The 26,312-nt window shown below is 29.2% G+C and overlaps 2 protein-coding genes across 2 annotated transcripts in view; one reads left to right on the top strand and one right to left on the bottom strand.

Annotated features, from left to right (window-relative positions):
* Positions 1-8,198, top strand: part of LOC145297825 (ADP-ribosylation factor-like protein 8B) — a 140,200-nt gene extending 132,002 nt beyond the window's left edge. The window contains exons 4-5 of the mRNA XM_080144150.1: positions 3,047-3,117; positions 7,207-8,198. Of these exons, the coding sequence (XP_080000276.1) occupies positions 3,047-3,117; positions 7,207-7,262 (127 nt within the window). The 3' untranslated portion in view covers positions 7,263-8,198. The remainder of the gene's footprint in view (positions 1-3,046; positions 3,118-7,206) is intronic.
* A 6,504-nt stretch (positions 8,199-14,702) lies between these two features.
* Positions 14,703-26,194, bottom strand: LOC145297827 (mediator of RNA polymerase II transcription subunit 11-like). Its single transcript, XM_080144151.1, has 3 exons — positions 25,978-26,194; positions 20,663-20,803; positions 14,703-15,019 (listed from the first exon to the last, which is right to left on the bottom strand). The coding sequence occupies exons 1-3, from the start codon at positions 26,054-26,056 to the stop codon at positions 14,817-14,819; spliced, it is 423 nt and encodes a 140-aa protein (XP_080000277.1). The 5' UTR covers positions 26,057-26,194; the 3' UTR covers positions 14,703-14,816.
* Positions 26,195-26,312: the final 118 nt, after the last annotated feature.

Genomic DNA, 26,312 nt, shown 5'->3' with positions numbered 1-26,312 from the left:
CTACAATTTTAATTTCGGTTTCAATTCTAGCTAATGGCACCCAAATCCTTTTTTTTTTTTTTTTTTTAAACTTTTGAAACCATGACTATGTAATAATGACTATGTAATAATGACTATGTAATAATGACTATGTAATAATGACTATGTAATAATGACTATGTAATAATGACTATGTAATAATGACGATGTAATAATGACTATGTAATAATGACGATGTAATAATGACGATGTAATAATGACGATGTAATAATGACGATGTAATAATGACGATGTAATATCTACAAAATCTGGACAAATTAAAATATCATATTTAAGCATATTTTACGACCGGGCATTGAATAATAATCTACGTGATATATTTGGATAGTTTTCAGGAAAAGTAATGATGAATATGTTAATGCTATGAAATTTTGAATCAGATTTTTTTTTACCCTCGTGGTGTTTAGAATCTTAGTACCAATTATGAGGAATTTTGTCATAAAATTTGGAAACAATAAGAAAAAAAACCATCAATCTCGCTTTTTTTTTTTTTTTTTTTTGTCTTAAAACTTCAACAAGACGTTTTTTGAACGTTTGTTTTCTAAAAGTACTAATTAATGTTTTTATTTTTATTTTTTTTAAATAATTCGATGTTCATTTCTCTTTTGGTACCATCTGTTTTTACATAGCCTCTCTCCCATAAATTCGAATACTTTTCAGCGAACAAATCAATTTCACTATTAAAACTGATGATTAAAAGCTCACCACCGGAACTGTCGGCTGTTAGCTTGAAATCAATGAATTTTGTGAATTACTTTTATTTTGAAAAAAAAGAGCTGAACATTTCTGTTTAAAATTAATAAACATATATGAAAAATAAAGATAAAATATATAAAAAAAATAAAATATATAATAAAGATATATATATAAAAGATATAAATATAATAAAAAAACAAATTATGTAAAATTATAACAAAAAAAATTGCTATGCATTTTCGTCCGTCATCTTCAAATATGAATCAACGAATTTTGTGAATTATTTTTATTTTTAAAAAAACAAGCTGAACGTTTCTGTTTAAAATTAATAAACATATATAAAGATAAAATATATAAAAAATAAAATATATAATAAGGATAAAGATGTATAGAAAATATATATATATATAGAGAGAGAGAGAGAAAATATATATATATATATATATATATATTAATATAGAAAATAAAGATATATATATATATATATTAATATAGAAAATAAAGATAGATATATATTAATATAGAAAATAAAGATAGATATATATTAATATAGAAAATAAAGATATATATATATTAATATAGAAAATAAAGATAGATATATATTAATATAGAAAATAAAGATAGATATATATTAATATAGAAAATAAAGATAGATATATATATTAATATAGAAAATAAAGATATATATATATTAATATAGAAAATAAAGATATATATATATTAATATAGAAAATAAAGATAGATATATATTAATATAGAAAATAAAGATATATATATATTAATATAGAAAATAAAGATAGATATATATTAATATAGAAAATAAAGATAGATATATATTAATATAGAAAATAAAGATAGATATATATTAATATAGAAAATAAAGATAGATATATATTAATATAGAAAATAAATATATATATATTAATATAGAAAATAAAGATATATATATATTAATATAGAAAATAAAGATATATATATATTAATATAGAAAATAAAGATAGATATATATTAATATAGAAAATAAAGATATATATATATTAATATAGAAAATAAAGATATATATATATTAATATAGAAAATAAAGATAGATATATATTAATATAGAAAATAAAGATAGATATATATTAATATAGAAAATAAAGATATATATATATTAATATAGAAAATAAAGATATATATATTAATATAGAAAATAAAGATAGATATATATTAATATAGAAAATAAAGATAGATATATATTAATATAGAAAATAAAGATATATATATTAATATAGAAAATAAAGATATATATATATATTAATATAGAAAATAAAGATATATATATATATATTAATATAGAAAATAAAGATATATATATATTAATATAGAAAATAAAGATAGATATATATTAATATAGAAAATAAAGATATATATATATTTATATAGAAAATAAAGATATATATATTAATATAGAAAATAAAGATATATATATATTAATATAGAAAATAAAGATATATATATATTAATATAGAAAATAAAGATATATATATTAATATAGAAAATAAAGATATATATATATTAATATAGAAAATAAAGAGATATATATTAATATAGAAAATAAAGATAGATATATATTAATATAGAAAATAAAGATAGATATATATTAATATAGAAAATAAAGATAGATATATATTAATATAGAAAATAAAGATATATATAAATGCTTAAAATAAAGGTTTATATATGTATATATATATATATTTATATATATAAAAATAAAAACAAAAAAGATAAAGTATATTAAGATATACAATATATAAATATAATATGGAAAATATAAAGTTATGTAAAATAGAAAATAAAGATATATATATATATATAAATTCATAAAATAAAGATTAAAAAAATAAAATATATAATAAAGATAAAGATGTATAGAAAGTAAAGATATATATAAATTCATAAAATAAAGATTTATATATGTATATATATATATAAAAAATAAAAACAAAAAAGATAAAATATATTAAGATATATGAAAAATATAAAGTTATGCAAAATATAAAATGTATAAAAAAATAAAGATATAATAGATAAAAAATATATATATATATAGGAAAAAATAAAAACATAAAAAAGATAACTCATATAAAATATATATATATATATATATATATATATACGAAGAAAAGATAAAGATATAAAAGAAAAAGTTATATAAATATAAGTTAAAAAATATAAAGTTATAGAAAAGTATAATAAACAAAAATTGCCATGCATTTTCGTCTGTCATCTTCAAATATGAATTTTATGTTTTTATTTTTTTTTCCAGGAATTTATCTGCAATTCAGGATAGAGAAATTTGTTGCTATTCCATATCATGTAAAGAGAAAGAAAACATAGGTAAGCCATATTCACACAGTTGTCTGTCTGGCACAAGGCTAGCAGCTCTATATGGGAGGGGTATTTGCTACCTCTCCTTCACTTCTTAAAATTCAACCCCATTCAACACATCAATCACAAAACTATCAAGAAAGATTGAGTTCTTAAATCTATAGGTGGTGGCTTTTGTCAATGTAATTGAGTTGCTAGCCATCTCGTGTGACCACTATGCATCTTACACCATGATTCAAAGTGTGACGGCAACTTTTACAATCTTTATTTAATGCAAATTAAATTTCTGTTTCTGTGAATATAATGATCATCTGCATTTTTAATCCTATCATAGTGTTCATCATCATTCAGTCAATATCATTGTTGTTGTTTTTTTTTTGTCACCTCTTATTTAGGCTGAAAGCCACTCAAGGAAAAGGATGAATGAAATGTTAGTTTCAGAACAGAAGAGAAATGTTGTTTTCACGCAAAATGGCAATGAAAACAAAGAGTTTCCAGTTGGCAGCCAATCAATTAATGAATAAAAGTTCAAAGTAAATTCTGTTCCAATGTTAGTGTGAATGTTTGATTACTCTGTAAGGGTCAATAACGGCTATTTTTAGTTGCTAGATTTGTTCTTTAAAGAATTGACCATATAAATAAACTGGAATAATCGTCTACAAAATTCAATGCATAATTAAAGTTTTCTCTGCTCATTGGTTCCACGGCACTGTTCAAGTCACAATTCACCCATGAAAGCATCTCGATGACCTTTTAGTTTGGCATCTTGTTTTGGTATTTCACCATTTTTCCTTATATACAAACGTCACAGTTTTGGTATTTCACCATTTTTCCTTATATACAAACGTCACAGTTTTGGTATTTCACCATTTTTCCTTATATACAAACGTCACAGTTTTGGTATTTCACCATTTTTCCTTATATACAAACGTCACAGTTTTGGTATTTCACCATTTTTCCTTATATACAAACGTCACAGTTTTGGTATTTCACCATTTTTCCTTATATACAAACGTCACAGTTTTGGTATTTCACCATTTTTCCTTATATACAAACGTCACAGTTTTGGTATTTCACCATTTTTCCTTATATACAAACGTCACATGGGGTTTTAGAAGTTTATTTTGATTCCATCAACCACATTCGGCAACTTCCTCATATTTGGAATATTGCAGTGTCCTAGAATTTTATGCCAAATTTGCAAATTATGGCAGGCGGTTTTTGATGCATTCACTTTTTAAATAATATTTTCTATATTATTGAATACAGTTCCATTTAGTTACACCAATTTTGACTTATTGAGGCTAAAGTTTATATGTGCATTTTGTTTAATGGCAGCTCGTACAGAAAATATATTTTGTTTAAATTTTGGAATTAAGAGCGTTTTCTAAAATACAAAAATAAAGTTCACCTTTATTATTTTTGCATCGTTTACTTGACCATTGTCAGCTCCACAAAGTGACTCTGCTGAAAGTTACAACTGGAATCAGAATTGATAAGATCAGATTCCTTTGTGATTATATGTGCGATGGCCCCACAATCGATGGGAAAGTTGTTACTGTTGAAGTATCAAACGTACATGCAAATAAAAATGTCTGTTCACTAACGGCGCTCTCCACATTTTTTTGATGGAGTCATCTTTGAAATTTATGTATCCACATTGAAAATTTTTGTGGTTCGTTTGCCGACAATGATAGATGACAATGTTCATTTTTTTTTTTTTTTTTTTTTTTTTTTTTTTTTTTTTTTTAGGAGAAAAATTGTTCTTTGAAATGTTGCATTTTTTTTTGTGGGGGGGGGGGGGGGTAAAGGTGTTGCTTGTTGATTCTTTATTTTGCCTCTTCAGTTTTATTCATAAACCTTAGCACTACATTGACTTGACTGAAAGTCATGGGTTTTTCTTTCTAGGTTATCATGGTTGTAAACGGCTTAAAGACCATCTTTTCAGAACAATAGAAATCAGTAGGCTGTCAGGCATTTTTAATTTATTTGCCATTGTTTGGGCCCTTAGTCTGTTGTAATCGTCTCGGTTTCCATATGTTTAGAGACATCAGTTCTGTATAAAAAGAGATGAATTTGGGTTTTTCAATAATGTTTTCTTGATATGATCAGTGCTTTGCATAATCTGAGATAGACTTCTGTCATCTAAGCACCGTATCAATTTCACAAAAACAGTTACATTCTTTTCAATAAATTCAGAGTCATTTTGATTTTCAGGCTGTGTTTGAATTGTTTTGTGTAGTTTTTCAATTTGTAAATAACCCAAAAATGTCAGCTGCCACAATTTGAAAATAAAGTCGTCGGCTGGATCTATAATTTTTTGAGTTGTAAGCTATTTTAGTTTTAAGAGAAATGTTGTTCTAACCAAAACTGGAGGAGTGTGTTGAGCACAAAAAAAAAAGTGTTCGTAGGTAGGCAGGCTCGAATCCGTGACGTGAAGAAAAGAAAGTGAAAGAAAACGTGACATTTTACCGCTACGAAGCGATAGGAAGTGAAAAGCGTTCAAATTTAGCGATGTCAATAAAAAAGTTGACTTGTTAAGTGAATAAGTTCACGCAGAAATGAACGTTAGTTCAGCTTTCCACTGTTTCATTTGTTTCCCCACAATGGTTGGTTGGGAAAACCAGCTCCTTACAAAAAAGGGAGTGTCCAAATGAATAGCAATTGTCTGATATGAGGGCTTTCCCCCACAATGATCAAAGCTAATTGCTTTCTGGGCGTTCCTGGAACGAAAGCCGGGAAGCTGCTTTCATACGAAAGAAACAAACAAGCTCACAAGAGGACGGAATAGCGTGAATTTTAAAAGTCGATCAAATAAAAGATAGATGACCTCCTTTCATAAATCTATTACTGTAATGTTGACATGCACCAGCAAAAAATGCTGTGCATGTGTAACGTTATTTGTTAATATGTTAACATGCTGCAAGGAAACAGAACAAAAGAAAAAAAACTCAACTTTCTTTTTTTAACAAAAGCCTTTATATCTGTTATTTCCAACAACATATTTTTTTTCTTAATATTTAAACAGTTCATTTCTCTTTATTCATCTCTGCTGTCACATCACCCACATATCTTAAACACGTGCCATTTCAAACCGCACTTCTCCCAACATCGTGTGTCCTTTTATCTCTGACGTCATTTTACACAGCCAGTTTTGTCATTTGCATATCTTTGAGTTGCTGCTGCTACCAGCGTCGGCGGCTATTTTACACATGATACCACGTGCTGCCTTGCTTGACAGCCTAATGACTCCAAATGCTTTGTGCTGTGGCTTTGTTCTCCATCTTTCATCGTTCTAGTTCTAGCCGTATCTTATGTTTCTTTGCATATAAATATACATATATATATATATATATATATATATATATATATCTATATATATCTATATATCTGGACTCTCCTGTTGATTTTGACACATGAGCTTCTGTCACAACAAAGTTGCTTGGAAATTCACACAGATGATTTGTTTATAGTGGTGAAGGCTTTGTGTAGAACCAACCACACATTTTATGGTATTACAACTAATCTTTGTCAGTGCAGATGACTGCCAAAGGATAGACTATACAGTAGACCGCAGGTTTTTACATCAGTTTCCTTCTCCTAGATGCAGGTCTTAGCGAAGACTGCGGGTGCATTTCTCCCAGTGAATTAATGCGCCCCCCAGATACCAACCTGGAAATTTCTACGACTCAGCATATAATGGTTGTATAGATTGGTTTCCTAGATGTAAATCCAATGAAACCTGCATTATTATTAAAGAGAGCTCAATGGAGGACAGCGAGGAATAAAATAAATAAATAGAGCTTATCAATAAAATAGATGGATACTGATATCGCCACCAGAAAAGAAAAAAACAACCATAAAGACCTAAGATAGGGAACTAACAGCAATGAGGGTATAATATTACTTCAGATCAAAGCGAAAACTGGGATTCCACTGAAACATGTATGCTCATATGTAACCAATATTTGTATAATAAACAGACTATATATATATATATATATATAATATATATATATATATATATATATAGCAATTTGAGCATGGAGTTTTTTGTTCCGTATTTTAATTCCGTTGATCTTTCTTTCAACTTTCCAGATATCACCTTGCAATGGTTGGTGCAACATTCAAAGTCTGGCGGACGATCAGGGTGAAACGATGATGACACAAAATGAAAGCGTCGGTCAATCCAAATAAGCAAAATGTACGGATGACAAAACAGTTATAAAAAAAAAAATTCATGAACGACCAGTCACGCGTGCTGAACATTGTTTTTTTTTTTTTTTCCATTCTTTACCTTCTCCACCAACCCCATTCCCCTTTTTTTTTATATTTTCTCATTTCTTTCTGCCTCCCCTTCTTTTTTCCCCGCCTCTTCCCACTCCTTTTCCTCTTCCCTCCCCAAGCAGTCAGCAATATTTCTCTCGCGCTCTCAATCACAAATGAAACTAAATTTTGGTAGTTTTTTTTAACTTCTAAATTTTCTTTTTAACTTTTTCATTTGTTTGATTAAATAAAAGTTATTTTTGCTGATATAACGCTAAACAAAAAATAATCGAGTAAAATTGAAAAAAGAAAAGTGTCCCTCATTTTTAACTGTTAAAATAATTTATCTGCCTCCAAACACTAAAAAAATAAAATAAAAAGTAATGTCACTTCAACTCCTTTAACTACAAAGAAAAGATATTTTTCAGTATTTTCAAAAAAAAAAAAAAAAAAAAAACTCTCTTCCACCGCAAACTCTTTTCACCGCAAAATTCAAAATAATTATTTCCAGAACCGCAAAAACCCACACGTTGCCTCTTGCTACGTTTCCTCTAATGGAAGTTCCAGAAAAAAAAGAAAAGAAAAATTGCTGCTTGTCCAGAATTCCCCCCATATTAAAAAAAAAAAAAAAAATACAGGAATATCTGTATGATGTACATACCTGTGATGGAACAAAAATATCATATTCCAAAAATCATGTAAATTAAGTATTATTTTTATAAAGAAAATCATTTTTTAAACGATTTAAAGATTAATGTGAAATCTGTAGCACCACAAGGCGGTCTTGCACGTTTGAATTATTGTAGGTTTATCAGTCCCATGTTTTTTTTAAGATAGTGAGATGAGGAAGTCTCTCCTCACTCATAAAATGTATGATGTATGTACTTGTAACAGAAAGAAAATATCATACTCCAAAATTCGTGTAAATTAATAGAGTAGTTTTCTTTTTCGGTAAGAAAATCATTCTCTGTGGTTAAGCCAATAGCGACAATATCTTGAAAACTGGCTGTAAACAAGGGAGAGAACTCCAAATAATTCAAACTTGCAAGATTCTGAAAACCATTCTTAATATGGGGACATTAGAAAACTTAAATATTGACATGATTTTTGGAATGAAATTTTTTCCATTCTATCATGGGTATGCAAATCATAAAGACTTTCTTCTTTTTATGAAGGAAATTCTAGACAGGAACCTAAAAATTAATTTTTCCTTTTTTTTTTTTCTTTTTTTTTTTATCATCCGAAAAAAGAAATTTGCCTTCTGAAAGTTCACTTCCTGTTTGGACCACAATCCTCTCAATGTCCAACAATATTTTCCCTCCCTTTTCCTTTCTCTTTGCTCTCTGCCCTTTTTTTTTTCTGACTGCTTTATCAGTTTTCAATTCTCTCAATAATTCTACAACTCCAACATTTAGACGTCAACTTTGCTGCCTGCTAATGGAAACAAAAAAAGAAAGCGAAAAATTCGAAGATTGCATCATTTGCAATTGGTGAAAAAGAAAAGCAGACTGACTGCAACTGCCGGGAGACTAGCGTTTTTTTTTTTTTTTTTTTGTTCTCTTCTGTTCTTTATCGTAAAACATTTCACGCGAGGGGGGGGTTTCTTCTTGAAGGGATAATTCAAATTGATTCGTTACTCGGGAAGAGTAATTTGTTATATATTAAAATAAAATTTAAAAAAAAAAAAAAACACAAAAAAAATGGCAGTAATATATAAGAGGATTTTTTCCTCGTTTTTCCTTAAAGAAATTTTTTGCCATGAAAATGAATTTGTGTAAAATAGATTCACTTATATATTTTTTTTTTTTTTTTTTTTTTGAGTTTTGATGTAAAATTTTATGAATTTATTTGAAAAAAAAAAATGCTGTTTATTTGGTTGTTTATAAAACCATTTCATTTTTTTTTTTTTTTTCTTGAGATTATTAAAAAAAAAGTGAATTTTTACCATGTGTGATCGTCCAACATGGCTGAAAAAATTTGATGTTTGTTGGGAAAATTTTTTCTTTTTTTTTTTTTTATCATTTTTGACTAACATTTTTTAAAGATTTTGTTTAAATTTTGAAATCTTATCAAAGGTGAAAACAGACAAAAACAAAAACTGACCATAAAAAAGGGTTGTTACTTACTAATCTTTAAACATACACACACACACACAACAATATATATATACACACACACGCCACATAGATAAACAGTATTGGCTACCTGTGTGCATACATATTTCTGCTATGGTTTCTTTAGAAACGCATCATTATTGTACTTGTAAGGACTTCGTCTGAGGATGCTGCTTTTCGAAAGAAATCACAGCAGAAACATGTTCGCACATATGTATCCGATAGCGTTTTTACAAAAAAATTATCTAACTAATATAATTATGCTCTACTTGTTATTGAGCACTTTTTGACAAACACTGAAGTTTCAGTGGATTTACATCTGCGAGACTACAGCGATACAATCATTATGTACGTGTGTGTGTGTGTTTGTGTATGTATATATAATGATGGAGTTGAAAACATGAAATAAAACTTTCACACAACAATGGAATAGTGGATATGCATGTAAACAGACAAGTAACAATTGGGCACAAACACATCACTAAAGCAAAACCGAGATATTTCTGTTGATTCGTATGGCATTTAGTGTAAATCTGCTTTTGAAAAAATAAATAATAAAAACTTATTCACACCCAATCAGAATGGTCATATGAATCAGTCGAGATATGTTAGTTCTGCTTTAGTGATGCTCGTGTTCTTATTTTTACTAATTTGTTATCATATTCATCCATTATTCCATACAATAATATTAGACCCACGTGCATATCTAATACATAATATTATACATATGTGCATATAATGCATAAAATGAACAAAAGTTTTAAATCTCCTTTTCCATATTTTGTTCTCTCGTGACGACACATTTTTCCTTTTTATTAAAAAAAAAAAAAAAATCCCAATTTTTAATAGTTTTATTTTCATTTGTCGCTTTCGGCTATATTATCATTAGCCATTTTCAGGGAAAGGAAAAAAAGTCCGTACTTACAAGAAGCCATAAACAAATATGTCGAAAAGAAAATGTTTGAAAATTCTTTGTTTTATTCATTGTGTGAAACGCTTGTTGTGCGCGCACACACACACACAACATACGCATAAAAGATGCAGACACACCCACCAATGTTAAGGAAACGAGGAAAAAATCCCAAGGGAGGTAACTCTTTCTCTGCAAAGAAAGACACCAAAAAATGGCCATCTGCAAAGCATTAGATTTAAAAGAAAAAAAAATAAAACAAATTTTGATTTTATGTCCAAATTGTATCATTAAATATTCTAAAAAGCAAATTTTGAAGTTTTTCTGTTTTTGATTCACAATGATTTTTTTTTCTTTCTTTCTTTTTTTTTTTCAGATTTGAAATAATCATATTCTACAATTTTCACATCCTTTTCTTTGTTTTTTTGCTTTCCATTTTTTTGTTCATCTTTCTCTTCATCTAATATCATTCTTCATATGTTTTATTGAAATGTGATTCTACAGAATTTCAGATATCATGGCATCAAACATTTCTCAATTAAAACAGACTAATGAGTGCTGAAATAGTTTACACCCAACAAGTTTTTGCCAATCTCTGTTTTAGTCGTGAAACTTTGGATATCGTGACATCTAAAATTGTGTAAAATCGTAAATGAATAAATATCAAACTCTATTGAAAGCAACCATATATATATATATATATATATATATATATATATATATAGTAGAAATGGTAATTAATAAAAACCTGAAGAAAGTGCTCAATACTGTTGTAGAGCAAATATGCGTTTTATTTTTTTTATTAAAGTAACCCCCCTCCTTCTACCCCCACATATCTCCCTCCCTCCTCAATGTATCCCTATGCCCTCAGCCACACCAGAAATGAACTTCCCAGACCCCCCCCCACAACCACCTAATGTCCTTACTCCAAAACTAAAACATTACCGACATACCAAATACCCCCCTCTCACCGCTCCCCCTTGTTCCCTTCCTCTTTTTCCGCTTTTCTCTCACACCCCTCCCCTGACATCATTAACCCTTTCATTCCACCATAAACGAACATTTCTGTAAAAGTCTGAGGAAGCTACATGACGGCCAAAAAACGGTCGCGTAGCCGAAACAATAATGTAACTAAACAGAAAAATATGGTAATAAAAAATAAAACGTGTATATATATATATATATATATATATATATGCTTGGTGAATGAAGAGTGGAAGGAGTACAAAGGATATTCTTTATGTTGACAACTTGCAGTTTATTTCATACCAGCAGGAAAACACAAGATGTTTGCCAGCAAGACATGAGGTGGCATTAACCCACCAGCCTGGGTGTCCATGGCTGAAAATCGCAGCCGTTGAAAAAAAAAGGTGAGAAAGTTATGATACACAAGAAGTGAGGAGTACGTATGGTAGAACTCTTGAAACCAAATACCTGATCCATCTGCGGAATCTGCAACAGAGCCTGCTGATCCAGGACAGGCTTGCACAGTCACAAAAGACACTGCAATTCTCCAACGGATTAATCTGACGTGCAGAACGTTATTGTTTCTCGAAACAGATGGATACCAACAATTATGTTTTATGATTTCAACCTCAGATGTATTAACTTAATTCATTACAGGTTGTTTCAATAGATGGGATGAAAATTATCTGCCTATATCGTCAGATGATTTAAGTTAAAATAAATTAAAGGAAAGATGTTTTTTGATTACATATGGATATTAAAAACTAAAAGAGTGGGAGTAATGGATAGAAAGGGGAGGAGGAAAAAAGAAAGCTGCTTTCATTCAAGTTGATATTGAGACATTACACAAAATCACCTCGATGAAGCCCTTGAATTTGTATCTCTCCTCTCAGATATACAGCCAATTGAAATAGGCATTATTAAAAAATGTAGAAAAATTGTTCTTATTAACCGGGGTCAACAATGGACCAAAAAGAATCAAGCCGGATCTTTTGACCTTTCAATGGGCTCTCTGGATTCTGCAGAAGCAACTGACCTAGTAGGCCTCTTTATTCTTTACAACTTAACTAGAATAATCGATACCAAAAATATAGAATTCTATAGGGACGACAGAATACTAATCATTAAGAACTATATGTGAAAGAATGAAGAAACCCTAATTAAAGAAATGAAAAAAAATTAAACATTGAAATTAAATCTAATTTAAAAACTAAACTTCTTCGATGTTACTTTCAACCTAGCCAAAAATATATGAACGTTATACTAAAAACAATTCAAACACATCATCCCTGAATTCCCTCGAAAATAGAATTAGTACAAACTTGTCAAAATGAGAAATTTTCAATAAGCCACCATCAATAATAATAAAAAAACATAGGAAAATTATTTGGTTCACCCCACCATTTAATGATCAAAAATAAACTAGGAAAAAATTCTTCAAATTAGTTAACACTCACTTCCCCCAAATAACATATTACATAAAATCTTTAATAAAACTCAGCTACAGTTGACATGTTAACCTAGAAATAATTAAAAAACACAACAGAATACTTAACAACAATATCAATAACACCAAAAACTGCAACTGCACAAATAAGTCAGAATGTCCACCAGAACAATGCTTAGTCTGAAGTTGTATACAAAGCCACTATCGCACCAATAGAAAATGTAAATGATAAAAATGCTACGTTGGAATTGCTGGAACCTCCTTTAAAGACTGTTTTAGAGTCCACAAATGCTCCTTCAATAATCCCAACCACCCTAACAAAACCTCTTTAACTACCCAATACTTAAACCTGATTCAAAATAATCTCACATCCACTATTGGGAAATTCTCAAAAAAAAAAAATCCAATACCTGTAAATCCTTATATTCCTCCTGCTTTTTGTCGCCATGAAATTTTTTTATTAACTTTAAAAATAGAGATAAATTACTAAACATTAGAAATGAAACCTCAATTACTTGCAGACATTACAAATCCCACCTTCCTAGCAACTTCACATCCTACTGAAGTTCATTTGATAAAAAAATACAAATAACTGCACATACTCAACACTACTACACTAATACCCATCGAAACTCATAACTATTGCATTAAACACCATTTCACTTTTATTCACTTTAACTCTAAACTTTAATTTATAATCTCAACTGAGTAACGTATATAATTATCTAATCCTCCTTATACTTTTAGCTAAAAGATTCTAAGATGGGAAATTACGGCCAACCTCCAAATTCCACACTTAGCTATATTTGTGCGCAATATTCCTCACTAATAATTCCATATTTTTCTCCCCTAAACTTGACTCAAATTCTAGAAAAAGATGGCCAAACAAAATCTATAATTGATTTCCTACTCCAAAAGATTTTATATAAGCTATATTGGACGCATCTTGACTCTCTGCCCACCCTACCACCGCCGTCATCGTTGCCGATGATTGCCAACATCTTAACCAGTTCTGACTTCATGACATGCGCAAGTCACCGTTTAAAAGACAAGATTATAAATCCCATCTATCTCTTCCTTGTTTTTATTTTTATTTTAATTTACTTAAAAACTCTTAATCATCAATCTCTTTTCTTTCCTTGTTTTGAATAAAACATTGTAAATTTAATCCTACAATATCTTGAACTTTTCTACTTTTATATATATATGTAAAACATGTCCGCGTATTATATATAGTTCAGCTGCTTAAAAGTCCATAAAAAAATAAAATTGATCAATTATTTGATTTTTAAGAGAATTTTAAAAATCTTTCCTTGTTTATGTCAGAAGATGTAGAAATTAACATTGGGTTCCATTTTTTTCCCCCATTTTTAGTTTTTCGGGAAATTTTTGGAAAGTTCACTGGTTTTAAGGAGAGTAAAAATGAGATTTTTTAAAAATCTTTTTTTTTTTTTTTTTTTGAGAATACAGCAAAAATTACAACGAATCAATTTTATAAGTTTTTTTTTTTTTTTTTTTCACTTATTATTTACTATTTTGCGGGTTGAAAATTCTGCCTTCATTATGGTCGTATCTATGAACGGGAGAGGGCGACTCACTGAAAATGGAAGATAAGTCTGATTACTTATATGCAATAACCCTTATCCCTGAGTGGCTTCCAGGCCTTGATAAGTGGTGACTACCATGTAAAAAAAGAAAAAAAAGTCAACGCTAAAAATGAGGCAGAGGAACAGTTATTTATCCGATATTAATTGCCATAAGTAGGTTTTTATATTTAACTTTTTTTTTTTCTTGGTTGTGATAACTGGAGTGGATGAAGATTTTGGAATGTCAATTTTTAACATTCAAAATTTTCCAATTCAAATAATTGAATAATAAACAAAATACCAAATAAATAATGATGAAATTTATTTTGATTTGATGAGAAAAGTTTTTACCATTCAAAACTGGAGATGAAATTTTAGGAGGCAAAAATAAAAAAAATTAAAATTAACGGACATAAAATTCATTTCTGTGATTGTGACTGGAACGCTCGTCGTAATCCAGGTCCTTGTTGAGATGACGCCGCATTGGAAGCGAGGGAACCACGTAAATGTTCGTTGTGGATCTTTTCGAGTTCATTCAGTCGACTCTTCACGTGTTCGACTCGATGCATTGCCATCAGAAGATCTTTTTGTGCTGCGTAACACGAACCTTCATGCGGTTGACCTGCAAATTTGGGAAAAGCAGAGAAAAGGTACAAATAAAAATGTAGTCGAAATACGTTCGGAGAAAGAGAGGAATTTTTTAAAAACAAAAACGTGAATCAATAAAGCATGGAATGGAGTTTATTCATTTTAGATGAATGTCACACCGAATAAAAACACTTCCACTGTGGTTTCTGAGAGAGAGGGAGTGATAATAATAATAAAAATGGTGTTAGCCTCTGCTGGTACCACACCAAATAGTCATGAAAGGTCAAGGAGAATGGAAAGACCAAGGAAGAATAGAAATAACCAGATCTCCATTTGAAGAGTGGGGAGAATACTGGGATCTAAGGAAATACCAATGGCCCATTGCCAGCAAGAAATCGGTGATATTTGCAAGTTATCAAAAGAGGTGAAGAGTACAGGAAATCTGCGGAAACTTATTGTCACTCAGACTCCAGGGAACACCACCAGTCATTAATAATAAGCAATCACTGGTGATAATTAGAGAGAACTCCTAGTGAGTTGATAATAATAACAACAACTAGCAGAATCCATGGAATATGTTTTGATGAAGCTGATATTTTTCTCGATATGAAAAAATAGTTTTTGGACCGAAAAAAAAACAATAACATGCAGCAAATATGAGTTTATTAACATTTCTATAAAAATAGTGTTTATTGTATTTTAAATATAGAATCGACACAAATGAGATAAATTAACGAGTACTAATAAATGTTCAGAAAATAATATTGTGCTACATAGTTCAATACAAATAATAAAATCACATTGTAAGAGACAATGTTTAATTTATTCCTTCAGTCCAGCACCTTTTGGTAGACAATTTTCTTTTTTTTTTGCCCTATTTCTTATGAATGTTCCCTTTTTTATGCAAGGTTTTGATGACTTCTTTCTTCGATGAAGAACTGCTGCACATCAAAATCACAAGTTCTGTTCTCACACCATTACAACAATAATCACAGATTAGTATTATGATATTTGAAAACGAGGCTACATCAAAGATATGTCGCTCATATTCTTGTCCAGGGTTGTCAGATGGGCCTTTTATTGAAACAGTTTGGCATTCAAAAATTGTATTCGGCATTTTTCAGAGCATAATGTGCGGACTAATTAAGGAACAAGCAGTATATATATATATATATATATATATATATATATATACACACACACATATATTTCATTAAATATATTGTCTTAACAAAATCAAGACATCAAGGAATAGATTGATAGCAGCAAATAATGTATTTCATCGTTAGTTACAATTGTTTCAAGACTATTCGGACAAATAAATACATATATCATTAAATGAATAAATAAATGTATACATTTATATATATTTCATTAAATAAATATATACATAATGAAATATATATATATATAGAGAGAGAGAGAGAGAGATAAAAACGAACAAACCAAGTTATGTGTTCATCAACGTGTTTCGTCTTTATTTCGAAACTTCCTCTGGATGAATGAGATTAAGAAAACAAAAACACTAGTACAAATATTTGAAAATGTTTCATGCGCAAAGTGTGACGCTGTTCTATTTTAGAAACAGAAAAAGATGTTGGAAATTCAAAAAAGGAGGAGAGCTTGCGTTGTTAAAGAGAGGGAGATTTTTAATAACGTCATATAGTCTTTAATATGTTTTTAAAAGATATGAACGCAGTTGATATTCTTTCTTGAAAGAATATGTCTGTTAAAATTCAAATATACGTGTGTAACAGAAATGAAATGAATGTGTTTTTGTTATGTAATTTATTGATTGAGATTATATGTATTAATTATTAAATGTATTAATTATTAAATGTATTAATTATTATAAAAGTGTTTCTATGGTGTGAGAAGGTTAACCTGTGTCTACAATGAAATTATGTTCTTTTAATAAAAGTTTACTTATTGATAGCGCTACATTATAGAAACCTGCACGTTGTTTAATTTTGCTTGAATTTGCGATAAGCGCTGATTCAAGAAGTCTTTAGCGTGGTTTGTTTGAAATAAATTTAACTATTTTTGCTTGTTTAAAGTCAAAGGTGTGATTATGCTGCAATGAATGAGAGAATAATGCACTTAGAGAATTGCTATTTCTTATATCTCTTATGTTCACTGAGCCTTTTTTCTAATTTACGCTGGGTTTCACCAACGTATCTATAGGTGTGTCAGAAACTGACCTTACGAATGCATGAAATATGTTGAATAATTCCACCTCCTATCTTTCCAAGCTTATAACTACTCGAAAAATGTAATTCAAACCCTATTTTGTTTTTCAATTAAAGGAGCAAGGACCAAGGTTTCATAAAAAAAAACAACATAGTTTTAAAAAAAAAAGGTTTTAAACTTCAGACTTTACAGGTAAATTTCTAAAAAACACTACTTTTTTTTTGTTTTAAATTTGAATATATCATTTATTAATCTTTTATCTTCAATTTGTGATATATAAAACTTTGGTGCGTAAATTAATTATTTACTTTTTAATAGACATTTCAAAATGAGGGGTGTAAAAAAAAACGTTTGTCTAAAATATTATATTCGGTTTATTGGAAAGAGCATAAAATTTCACATTGACTTTGAAAATATCGTAAAAATTGAATCAATAGAAAAATTTAAAGTTTTAAAAATTGAAAAATACTTAACTGGTAAAATTCAATTGATTTCATTACTGTTTTTAAAAAAATAATATTTCTATTACTTTTTATACAACTTTAATAGTTTATTTTGGAAGTATAATCCATAAAGAAAATAAACAACGCACTTTTAAAAGAGAAATTACAGGTTTTTTTATATTTTATTAGCAGTTTCGTGTTAGGGGTGTCAAAAATTCCCAAAAAATTCTGATACACCTAACATAGCTATGATGGCAATTTTGACAAGGAATAGTGTATATGTTTGCATTTGAAACTGGTTTGTTTTTGGAGATGTTTTGTTGTTTTTGTCTTATAGTTTGTGATGTTGTTTGTGTGATTGGAATTCCTAGTTTGTTTAGTGTGTTGCAAATTATTGTATTATTCATGTGCATAGGTAAAAGAAGATGTCTGTTTATGAGAGAAGAGTCTGGTGATTTTTGTTTATTTATCCTGGAAAATATTTGTGTGGTTTTTCGCTTAGCATTTAATCTGAAATATGTGGGATATTGCAAGGTTTTCAAAGTGTTTGCAAGGTATTTGAATTCTTTGTCCAGATATTCTGGATTGCAAATTCTGAATGCACGTAAAAAGAAACCAATTATCAAACCTGTTTTTATTTTGTTATTATGGTGTAAGTAGAAATGTATGTAATCATTTTTGTGTGTAGTTTTGCGGTGAATTTTGAAGGATAGTTTATTATTGGATTTTATGATAAGTATGTCTAGAAAAGGTGATGAGTGATTGTTTTCTGTTTCACAGGTAAACTTTATGGAGGATTCGAATTTATCTTAAATGTTATCTGTGTGCATGTTTTCAGGAAGAAAAATTAAAATGTTGTCAATGTATCTAAAATATTCTGTGTTTGGAGGTAATCTAAATTTGAAAGGACCAGATTCTAGGAATTCTAAGAAATGGCTAATGCCCCACTTAAAGGGTTACCCATAGGAAGACTGAAATTTTGCTTGTAGAAATTGTTATTGAATTGAAAAAGTGTCGGGAGGAAAAGGTAAGTTAATGTTAATGTCGGGAGGGGGGGGGGGGGGTAAATTAATGTTTGATTTTTTTTAGGTGTTTATGGAGTAAATTTAAGCATTTTTTTCATGGGGACATTAGTATATAATGATGTTATATCTAAGCTGTGTATAGTTTTGTTATGTACAATGGTCAAATTGAAAACTGAACCCCCACGTGAAAAGTTATAAAGTTTTTTGGGGTTTTTTAAAAAATTTCTTATAACCTGAAACTTAAATATGTAATCGATTATATTAACAGGAAAAAAGTAAAAATTATGAAATTTAGAGGGGGGCACTCTCAACAACGTCCACCCTTGAATTCAACTTTTAAATATTATTGAAAAATTAGCGTGGGTCGTAAAGTGCAGAATCACCAAATTTTACTTTAAAAAAAAACGACGCACATGAGCAAATGAAAGAAAATGTACTAAATTTAAGTTATTAAAGTTTTTAAAACTAAATTTTTGTATCTATTATCCTCGAAGAATATGAAAAATTTTATCTTGTATATAATAAAGTAGATGCACTTTTTCCCCTCTGGACGAAACTGTTGTAAGTTTACAACAACAGCTGGCACATAGAAAATTATTATGTTTACGTCATTAGCCATTACGTTATCTAACGCAATTACATAAACATTACTTCGTAATATTAAAACATTATTTTTATTCTGAGGAGCACCATGACCATCATCGTCCTAACCTACAAAAGAAGTAGCTAAAATTTCACCTCTATACCGAGTCTTCTTACAACAATATTCTACACTGAGTGCATTTATACTTTTTCTTACTTTCCTGCGTGTTAGCCATCATTAACTGGCTACAGATTTTCTACACAAATGCATATTCTTACCCCTTACATCCGATGCAAATAATGATTTCTCCCTTTTACATATCCGGCGCCACTGATTGGATGAGAACTATTCATTCTACAATCCCACCACTCGGTTATTCAGCGATTAAACGAACAGTTTGAAATTAAATCACAACGCCATTTCTGTACATACACAATATTCTTACGTTTTATTTACATATAATTCAGGACATTTTCCTGGTGAAAAAACTCTTACATTTTATTGCTTATTTGTGAAAATATTACACTCCAAAACAAAAAACAAAAATTATCTTTTTCCGAACACATAAGTTACATTTATCGTTGGTTTAACTGAGAATCCATTAACGAGTTCTCTAGCAAAGTACAGACCAAGAGAGAGAGAGAAAGAGGGACACTTATATCTGTTTTTGTTTTCATTCGAACACAATTTTTATTTACTATAGACATACCTAAAAATTTAATGAAAAAAAACAAAGATATTATAAACCTTGAATTTAACTTGAAAATACTATTTACAAAACCAGCGCTATCGTTCGGTGCCAAATACGAAGCTGGTCAATGCGAACAATAAATGTCATTAGAACAATAACAGAACACGATGGCTAAATGGTTGATGACACAAACTATCAACATGGGTGTGGCAAGTTTGAATCCAGTTTGTTCCAGTTCTTTCACTTATGGATGTTGGCAAACTTCATGTGGTCCCTCTTGTAAGTAGTCAGTGTCTTTGTAGAATATATTTGGGAAACGAATGCAAACAATGAAATGATTTAAATGAAATGAATGATGCACCTTTTTCTTCATCATCATAAACAACATCATGATGAACATCATCATCAATATCATTATCATCATGATGAACATCATCACCAACGTCATTATCATCATCATAAACAACATCATGATGAACATCATCATCATTATTAATATCATCATCATCAACATCATAAACAACATCATGATGAACATCATCATCAATATCATTATCATCAACATCATAAACAACATCATGATGAACATCATCATCATCATCATCATCATAAACAACATCATAAACAACATCATCATCAACATCATAAACAACATCATCATCAACATGTATGACCTATTCTTCTAAAAAAGGGTCAAATCTTTTTTTAATTTTGGAGATTTATACAAAGATAAAACTTGTCTCACCTGTCGACACCTGCGTAAGATAGTTGATTTGTTTTGTGAGTCCACTCTCGACTCCTTCGAGAGTTTTAATGAAGTTTGTTGTATGACTCTCCACTTGTTTCATGCTCGGTTTTTCTTTCGACAATTCCTGCAAAGCTTGTCCTGTGGAAGGGGAAAATAAGATTAAAACAATAATAACTGTAAAATAAACTGTAAAATTTAGCAAAGGAAAAAATACTTCAAATATTTATTCATGGTGTTTGGTTTGGTTGTTTTGTAGAAGAAAATTGTTGTTTTCATTTTTGACTTTGTAGAACATGATTGAGTTTTGCAAAAGGAAATAAAAAAAAACAATAACACCAATGTTTGTTGCATTTTAGGTCAGGAAGCCAGTATCTTCAGACAACCTGATCTGGTGGCACCATGAATTAATATAATTGTTGTTTTAAAGATGATGAATATTGTGAGAAGATTGAAAAATGATGAATGAGATGAAGTGTGATGACTTATGGAGAAAGTTTATAACAAATATTGTCGACGGTTTGCTAGACATCGCAAAGGTCAATTTTTTTTAACTTTGCCGTCTTAGCAGCTCAAATTTTCGACCCGAACCGATTAAAAAGCTTGCCCTATCTCTGAATACACTTTATGTAAAATTTCAAATGTTTAGACCAGAAATTGGCTGAGTAATTTGGTAGAGACCGCAGAGGTCAAATTTTTAAAAAACTTTGACCCCAATTTTGATCCCTTAACATTAATTTTTTGGGACTCAAATCAAATTAAAAAGTTTATATCCATGTCCAAGTAACCTAAATTTAAAATTTCAAGTGTTTAGACCCAAAATTGGTGGAGGAGTTTGGTAGAGTTTTCAAAGGTCAAATCGCTGAACTTTAACCCCTTGAAAGCCAAAGTTCTGGCCGAAAACTGATTAAAACGATTTTACCAAATCTGAATACCGCTTATATCAAATCGTGAGTCTGTAAACTGGAAATTGACAGAGTTATCTGGTAGGGAAATGTACACACACACACGTTTTCATTTTTATATATATACACACACACACACATACACGTTTTCATTTTTATATATATATACACACACACACACACGTTTTCATTTTTATATATATACACACACACACACACACACACGTTTTCATTTTTATATATATATACACACACACACATACACGTTTTCATTTTTATATATATATACACACACACACACACACGTTTTCATTTTTATATATATACACACACACACACATACACGTTTTCATTTTTATATATATATATACACACACACGTTTTCATTTTTATATATATACACACACACACACACACACACACACACACGTTTTCATTTTTATATATATATACACACACACACATACACGTTTTCATTTTTATATATATATACACACACACACGTTTTCATTTTTATATATATATACACACACACACACACACACGTTTTCATTTTTATATATATACACACACACACACATACACGTTTTCATTTTTATATATATACACACACACACACATACACGTTTTCATTTTTATATATATACACACACACACACGTTTTCATTTTTATATATATACACACACACACACACATACACGTTTTCATTTTTATATATATACACACACACACACACACACACACACACACACACACGTTTTCATTTTTATATATACACACACACACACACGTTTTCATTTTTATATATATACACACACACACACACACACATACACGTTTTCATTTTTATATATATACACACACACATTTTCATTTTTATATATATACACACACACATTTTCATTTTTATATATATACACACACACACACACACATACACGTTTTCATTTTTATATATATACACACACACACACACACATACACATTTTCATTTTTATATATATATACACACACACGTTTTCATTTTTATATATATACACACACACACACACACACGTTTTCATTTTTATATATATACATACACACACACACACGTTTTCATTTTTATATTTACACACACACACACACACACACACACACACACACACTAGCAGGCTGCCCGGCATTGCCTGGTCGTAAAATACGCTTAAATATGATATTTTGATGAATGCAGATTTCATATTTATTATTATATTATATTGGACCCAATATATAATAATTATTTAAAAAGTTAAAAAAACAAAAAAAAATGACTTGTGCGCCACCACCGAGAATCGAAATCAAAACGTTTAGCTTACGATTCACTTTGTTTTTTGTTTTTTTACAGCGAAAAAAAACAATCTGTTATAATACCAATCAAAAGGTAGCCATGTTTCGATTTTTAGGAAGAAAAGCTAGTATTTAAGATGGGGAGGGGGGTGTCGTTACTTTAGACTGAGTTATCTCCCCATGGTGTGGTCGAAAAATTCAAACATGGCTGCATCCAGCACACTATCATAAAATCATAAAAATGTGTTTTCTTGCTAAAAAAAAAAAAAATACTTGATACAGTGATTTTTATTTTTTTGAGATCTTCAGTCCAAAACGGATACGTACAATATAACCTTTTTTTTCGATATTTTCATTTTTTAATGTCTTGATTAAACTGTACAAATATCTAAAAAAAAAAAAAATTGTATTTAAGAAAAATCATTTAATAAAAAATATTCTCTTTTCTAATATTGTTTCAATTTAATTTTATTACGTTTCATTTTAATATTATTTCATTTTAATTTTTAAATTCTTTTACAATAATTATGTCATTTTCAATAGCCAATCAAATGACATTTTTACAGACGGTGTACCCCCAAATATTTCCCATATTTTAGTTTATCTAAACTGTAAAAGGGCCGTAAAATACATATTTAAAGTCAATATTAAAAAGAAACAATTCAGAACTGGGCTGATGGGTTTGTATTACTATACACCGAAGTTAAGCAACATAGAGCCTGGTCAGTACTTAGATGGGTGACCGCTTGGGAATACCAGGTGCTGTAAGCATTTCTCTTTTTTGAGGGGGATTTGTATTACTGTACACCTAGATTCGAAAAAGTTGTCAAAAAAAACAAATACATAACAAATAAATGATATCAAAGGCAAGATAAGTTACTTTTCTATCTAACTGGATAAGTTTTTAGTGTTTTTATTTAATGTAAAATTTTTGGCACTTCAGCATGACAGTGACATATTAGCAACAGAGACGAGTTATCGACCCCTTTTCTTCAAAAGAAAAATGACATCTAGCGATATAAACAAGTGTTTACGATAACACAAAAATATATAACAAAATAAATAACACAAAAAATTATGAAAATCGATACATTTATTGGATAAAAAAAATGTATCAAAATATAATTTTAATGTATTAATATAATTTCTTTTCAATGAGTGATTTAATGTATCAAAATATAATTTTAGTTTGTCAATGTAGCAAAATAGAATTTTAAAAACATCAAACGTTTAAATAGGTTTAATAATATGTTTTTTTACAGAAAGATTGTTTATTTTTTTGGATACTCTTGCATAATTTGACCCAAATTCTCGTGAATTCCCGTCAAGCATGGATCGGGCGAGACCGGCAATTATCGGTGTCAGCCGAGCGTCGCAGACTAATGAAAAAAAAAAAAAAAAATGAAAAAAATAACAAAAAAAAAAAAAAAAAAAAAACTATGTTTCTTTTATTTTAGTATTTAATTTTTTTTTTTTTTTTTTTTGCAAAATATTTATCAACAGAAAGTTTCTTTTCTCCAAGAAAAGATTTTTTAACCATATAATTGTTAGGTGTAAGTACAAGTTTTTTTTTGTTTTCTTTTCTTTTTTGTAACCATATTTTTTTTCTTGTTTTTATTTTTATTTTCAAGACTTGTTGTTCAGTCAAGTTCTTTTGGTGGCGCTATCCATTTGTACATCTCCAGGAGAAACCATCCTTTACACATGATCTTTTTTTTAAGTAAACATTTGTGTTTACAATTGTTGCAATGTTACACCTCATTTGTGGGGGACAGCAATTTCTTCTCCTGACAATATGAGATTGTCTGCATCGATGTTTTCATTTCTTTTTCTAACATGTATAGATTTATTTTCTTGCCTGTCATTTTTCTGTTTGGCGAGTTTGAAAATATATTTGTTTGTCTGCTGTTTTTTTTTTTTTTTGCTTTTTTTTTTCTTCCAATTCGAATGTCGTCTGCTTTCATTTACATAGCGCTTTTTCATTAGCTAATCAAACTCCCAAAAATTCAATTAAAAAATAATAAATAAAAAATAAATAAATAATAAATAAATAACTAATCAGAAAAATAAAAAGTCACCCCCGCCCCCTTAATATCAGCTTAAAAATTACTAAAAAGATAACAGAAAATAAATTAAATAAATAAAATGTCGAGTTAGCGTTTCAACATTTGAACAACACTCGGCTGACACCGATGATTGCCGGTCTCGTCCGATCCATGCGTGACGGGAAATCACGAGAATTCGGGTCCAATTATGCAACCGTTTTTGTTTTTGTTTGTTTGTTTGTTTTTTCACAGTAAGATTGTATAAAAATATATTAAAATTTAAAAACATGAAACATAAAAATTTTCTTTTTTTTCTTTTTTAACACAAAGATAGTTATTTTTCACACGCCCTCTATCGGTCATTCTTGAAACTAAAATACACACATTCTCCTCATGTCACTGTCATGCAGTAGTGCCAAATGTTTAATAGGTTCGAAAAACATGAAATGTTTATCGATATATTTGAAAAAGACAAATGGCGGCTAGTTCGCCGTTGAATACGTTAAGTTTGGGAAAATGAATTCAAACTTTAAAATTATACAAAATACTGTCAGAAATTCACTCAATATATGTCAGTTCGCCTTCCAGTTTACGTTGCTGCAGATTACAGTGAGTTAAACTTCATGATTGCCAATCGCCCAATCAGTGTGATTCTAAATAAGCACTGCCACTATACTATGTTTATCGTGCGTCGGAGGAAATTTGAAAGTGATTTTGAAGCATTTAAACTGTTAATTCGAAAATCGTTTACGGTTAAAATTAAATTTTATGCTGCTTATACGCTTTTGTTACTCCGCTATTTTTTTGAAATCGTATTTTCAAGTTATATTTAAGTTTTACGATGGTTTTTTTTTTAATCAAATTGTTAAAGAGAATAGTTAGAAAACACCGCCTCCCCATGTTAAGAATGGCTCTCTAAATAATAACGTCATTATTTCAGCACGGTAACAAAGGTGCATAAGTACCGATTTTATAAACAAAAGTCAAATATTATGGTTCATTTGTGCGCATTTACCGGCGAAGCAAAAGAAAAACAAAGATTTAATTTTTTTTTACCGGAATTATGAATTGCAGTTGCGATTTCTCGTTCAATCATTTCCAGTTGTCGAAGACGTTCAATCGGTCCTGATCCCATATTGAAAAATCGAAAATAATCAATACAAATCGATAACAAATTAATTATTTAGATGCTTGCATTAATATTTTTCAAAACACGTTGGACAAAATGTGGATATAATCAACTTCCGGTCGCCATGACAGTGAAGAGAATTATGGGTAACAAAAAACACAACAAAGAGAGAAGAGTTATCTCCCTTAGATTTTTCTCTCTCTTTTATTTTATTATTTTGATTATTATTTTTTTTTTTTTTTGCAGTTATTTTAAATATTTA

The sequence above is a fragment of the Euprymna scolopes genome, chromosome 18 (assembly GCF_053919585.1).
Source record: "Euprymna scolopes isolate OS-2025 chromosome 18, ASM5391958v1, whole genome shotgun sequence".
Classification (NCBI taxonomy): domain Eukaryota; kingdom Metazoa; phylum Mollusca; class Cephalopoda; order Sepiida; family Sepiolidae; genus Euprymna; species Euprymna scolopes.
The sequence above is the reverse complement of the archived record's forward strand: the minus strand, read 5'-3'. Positions and strand labels throughout refer to the sequence as shown.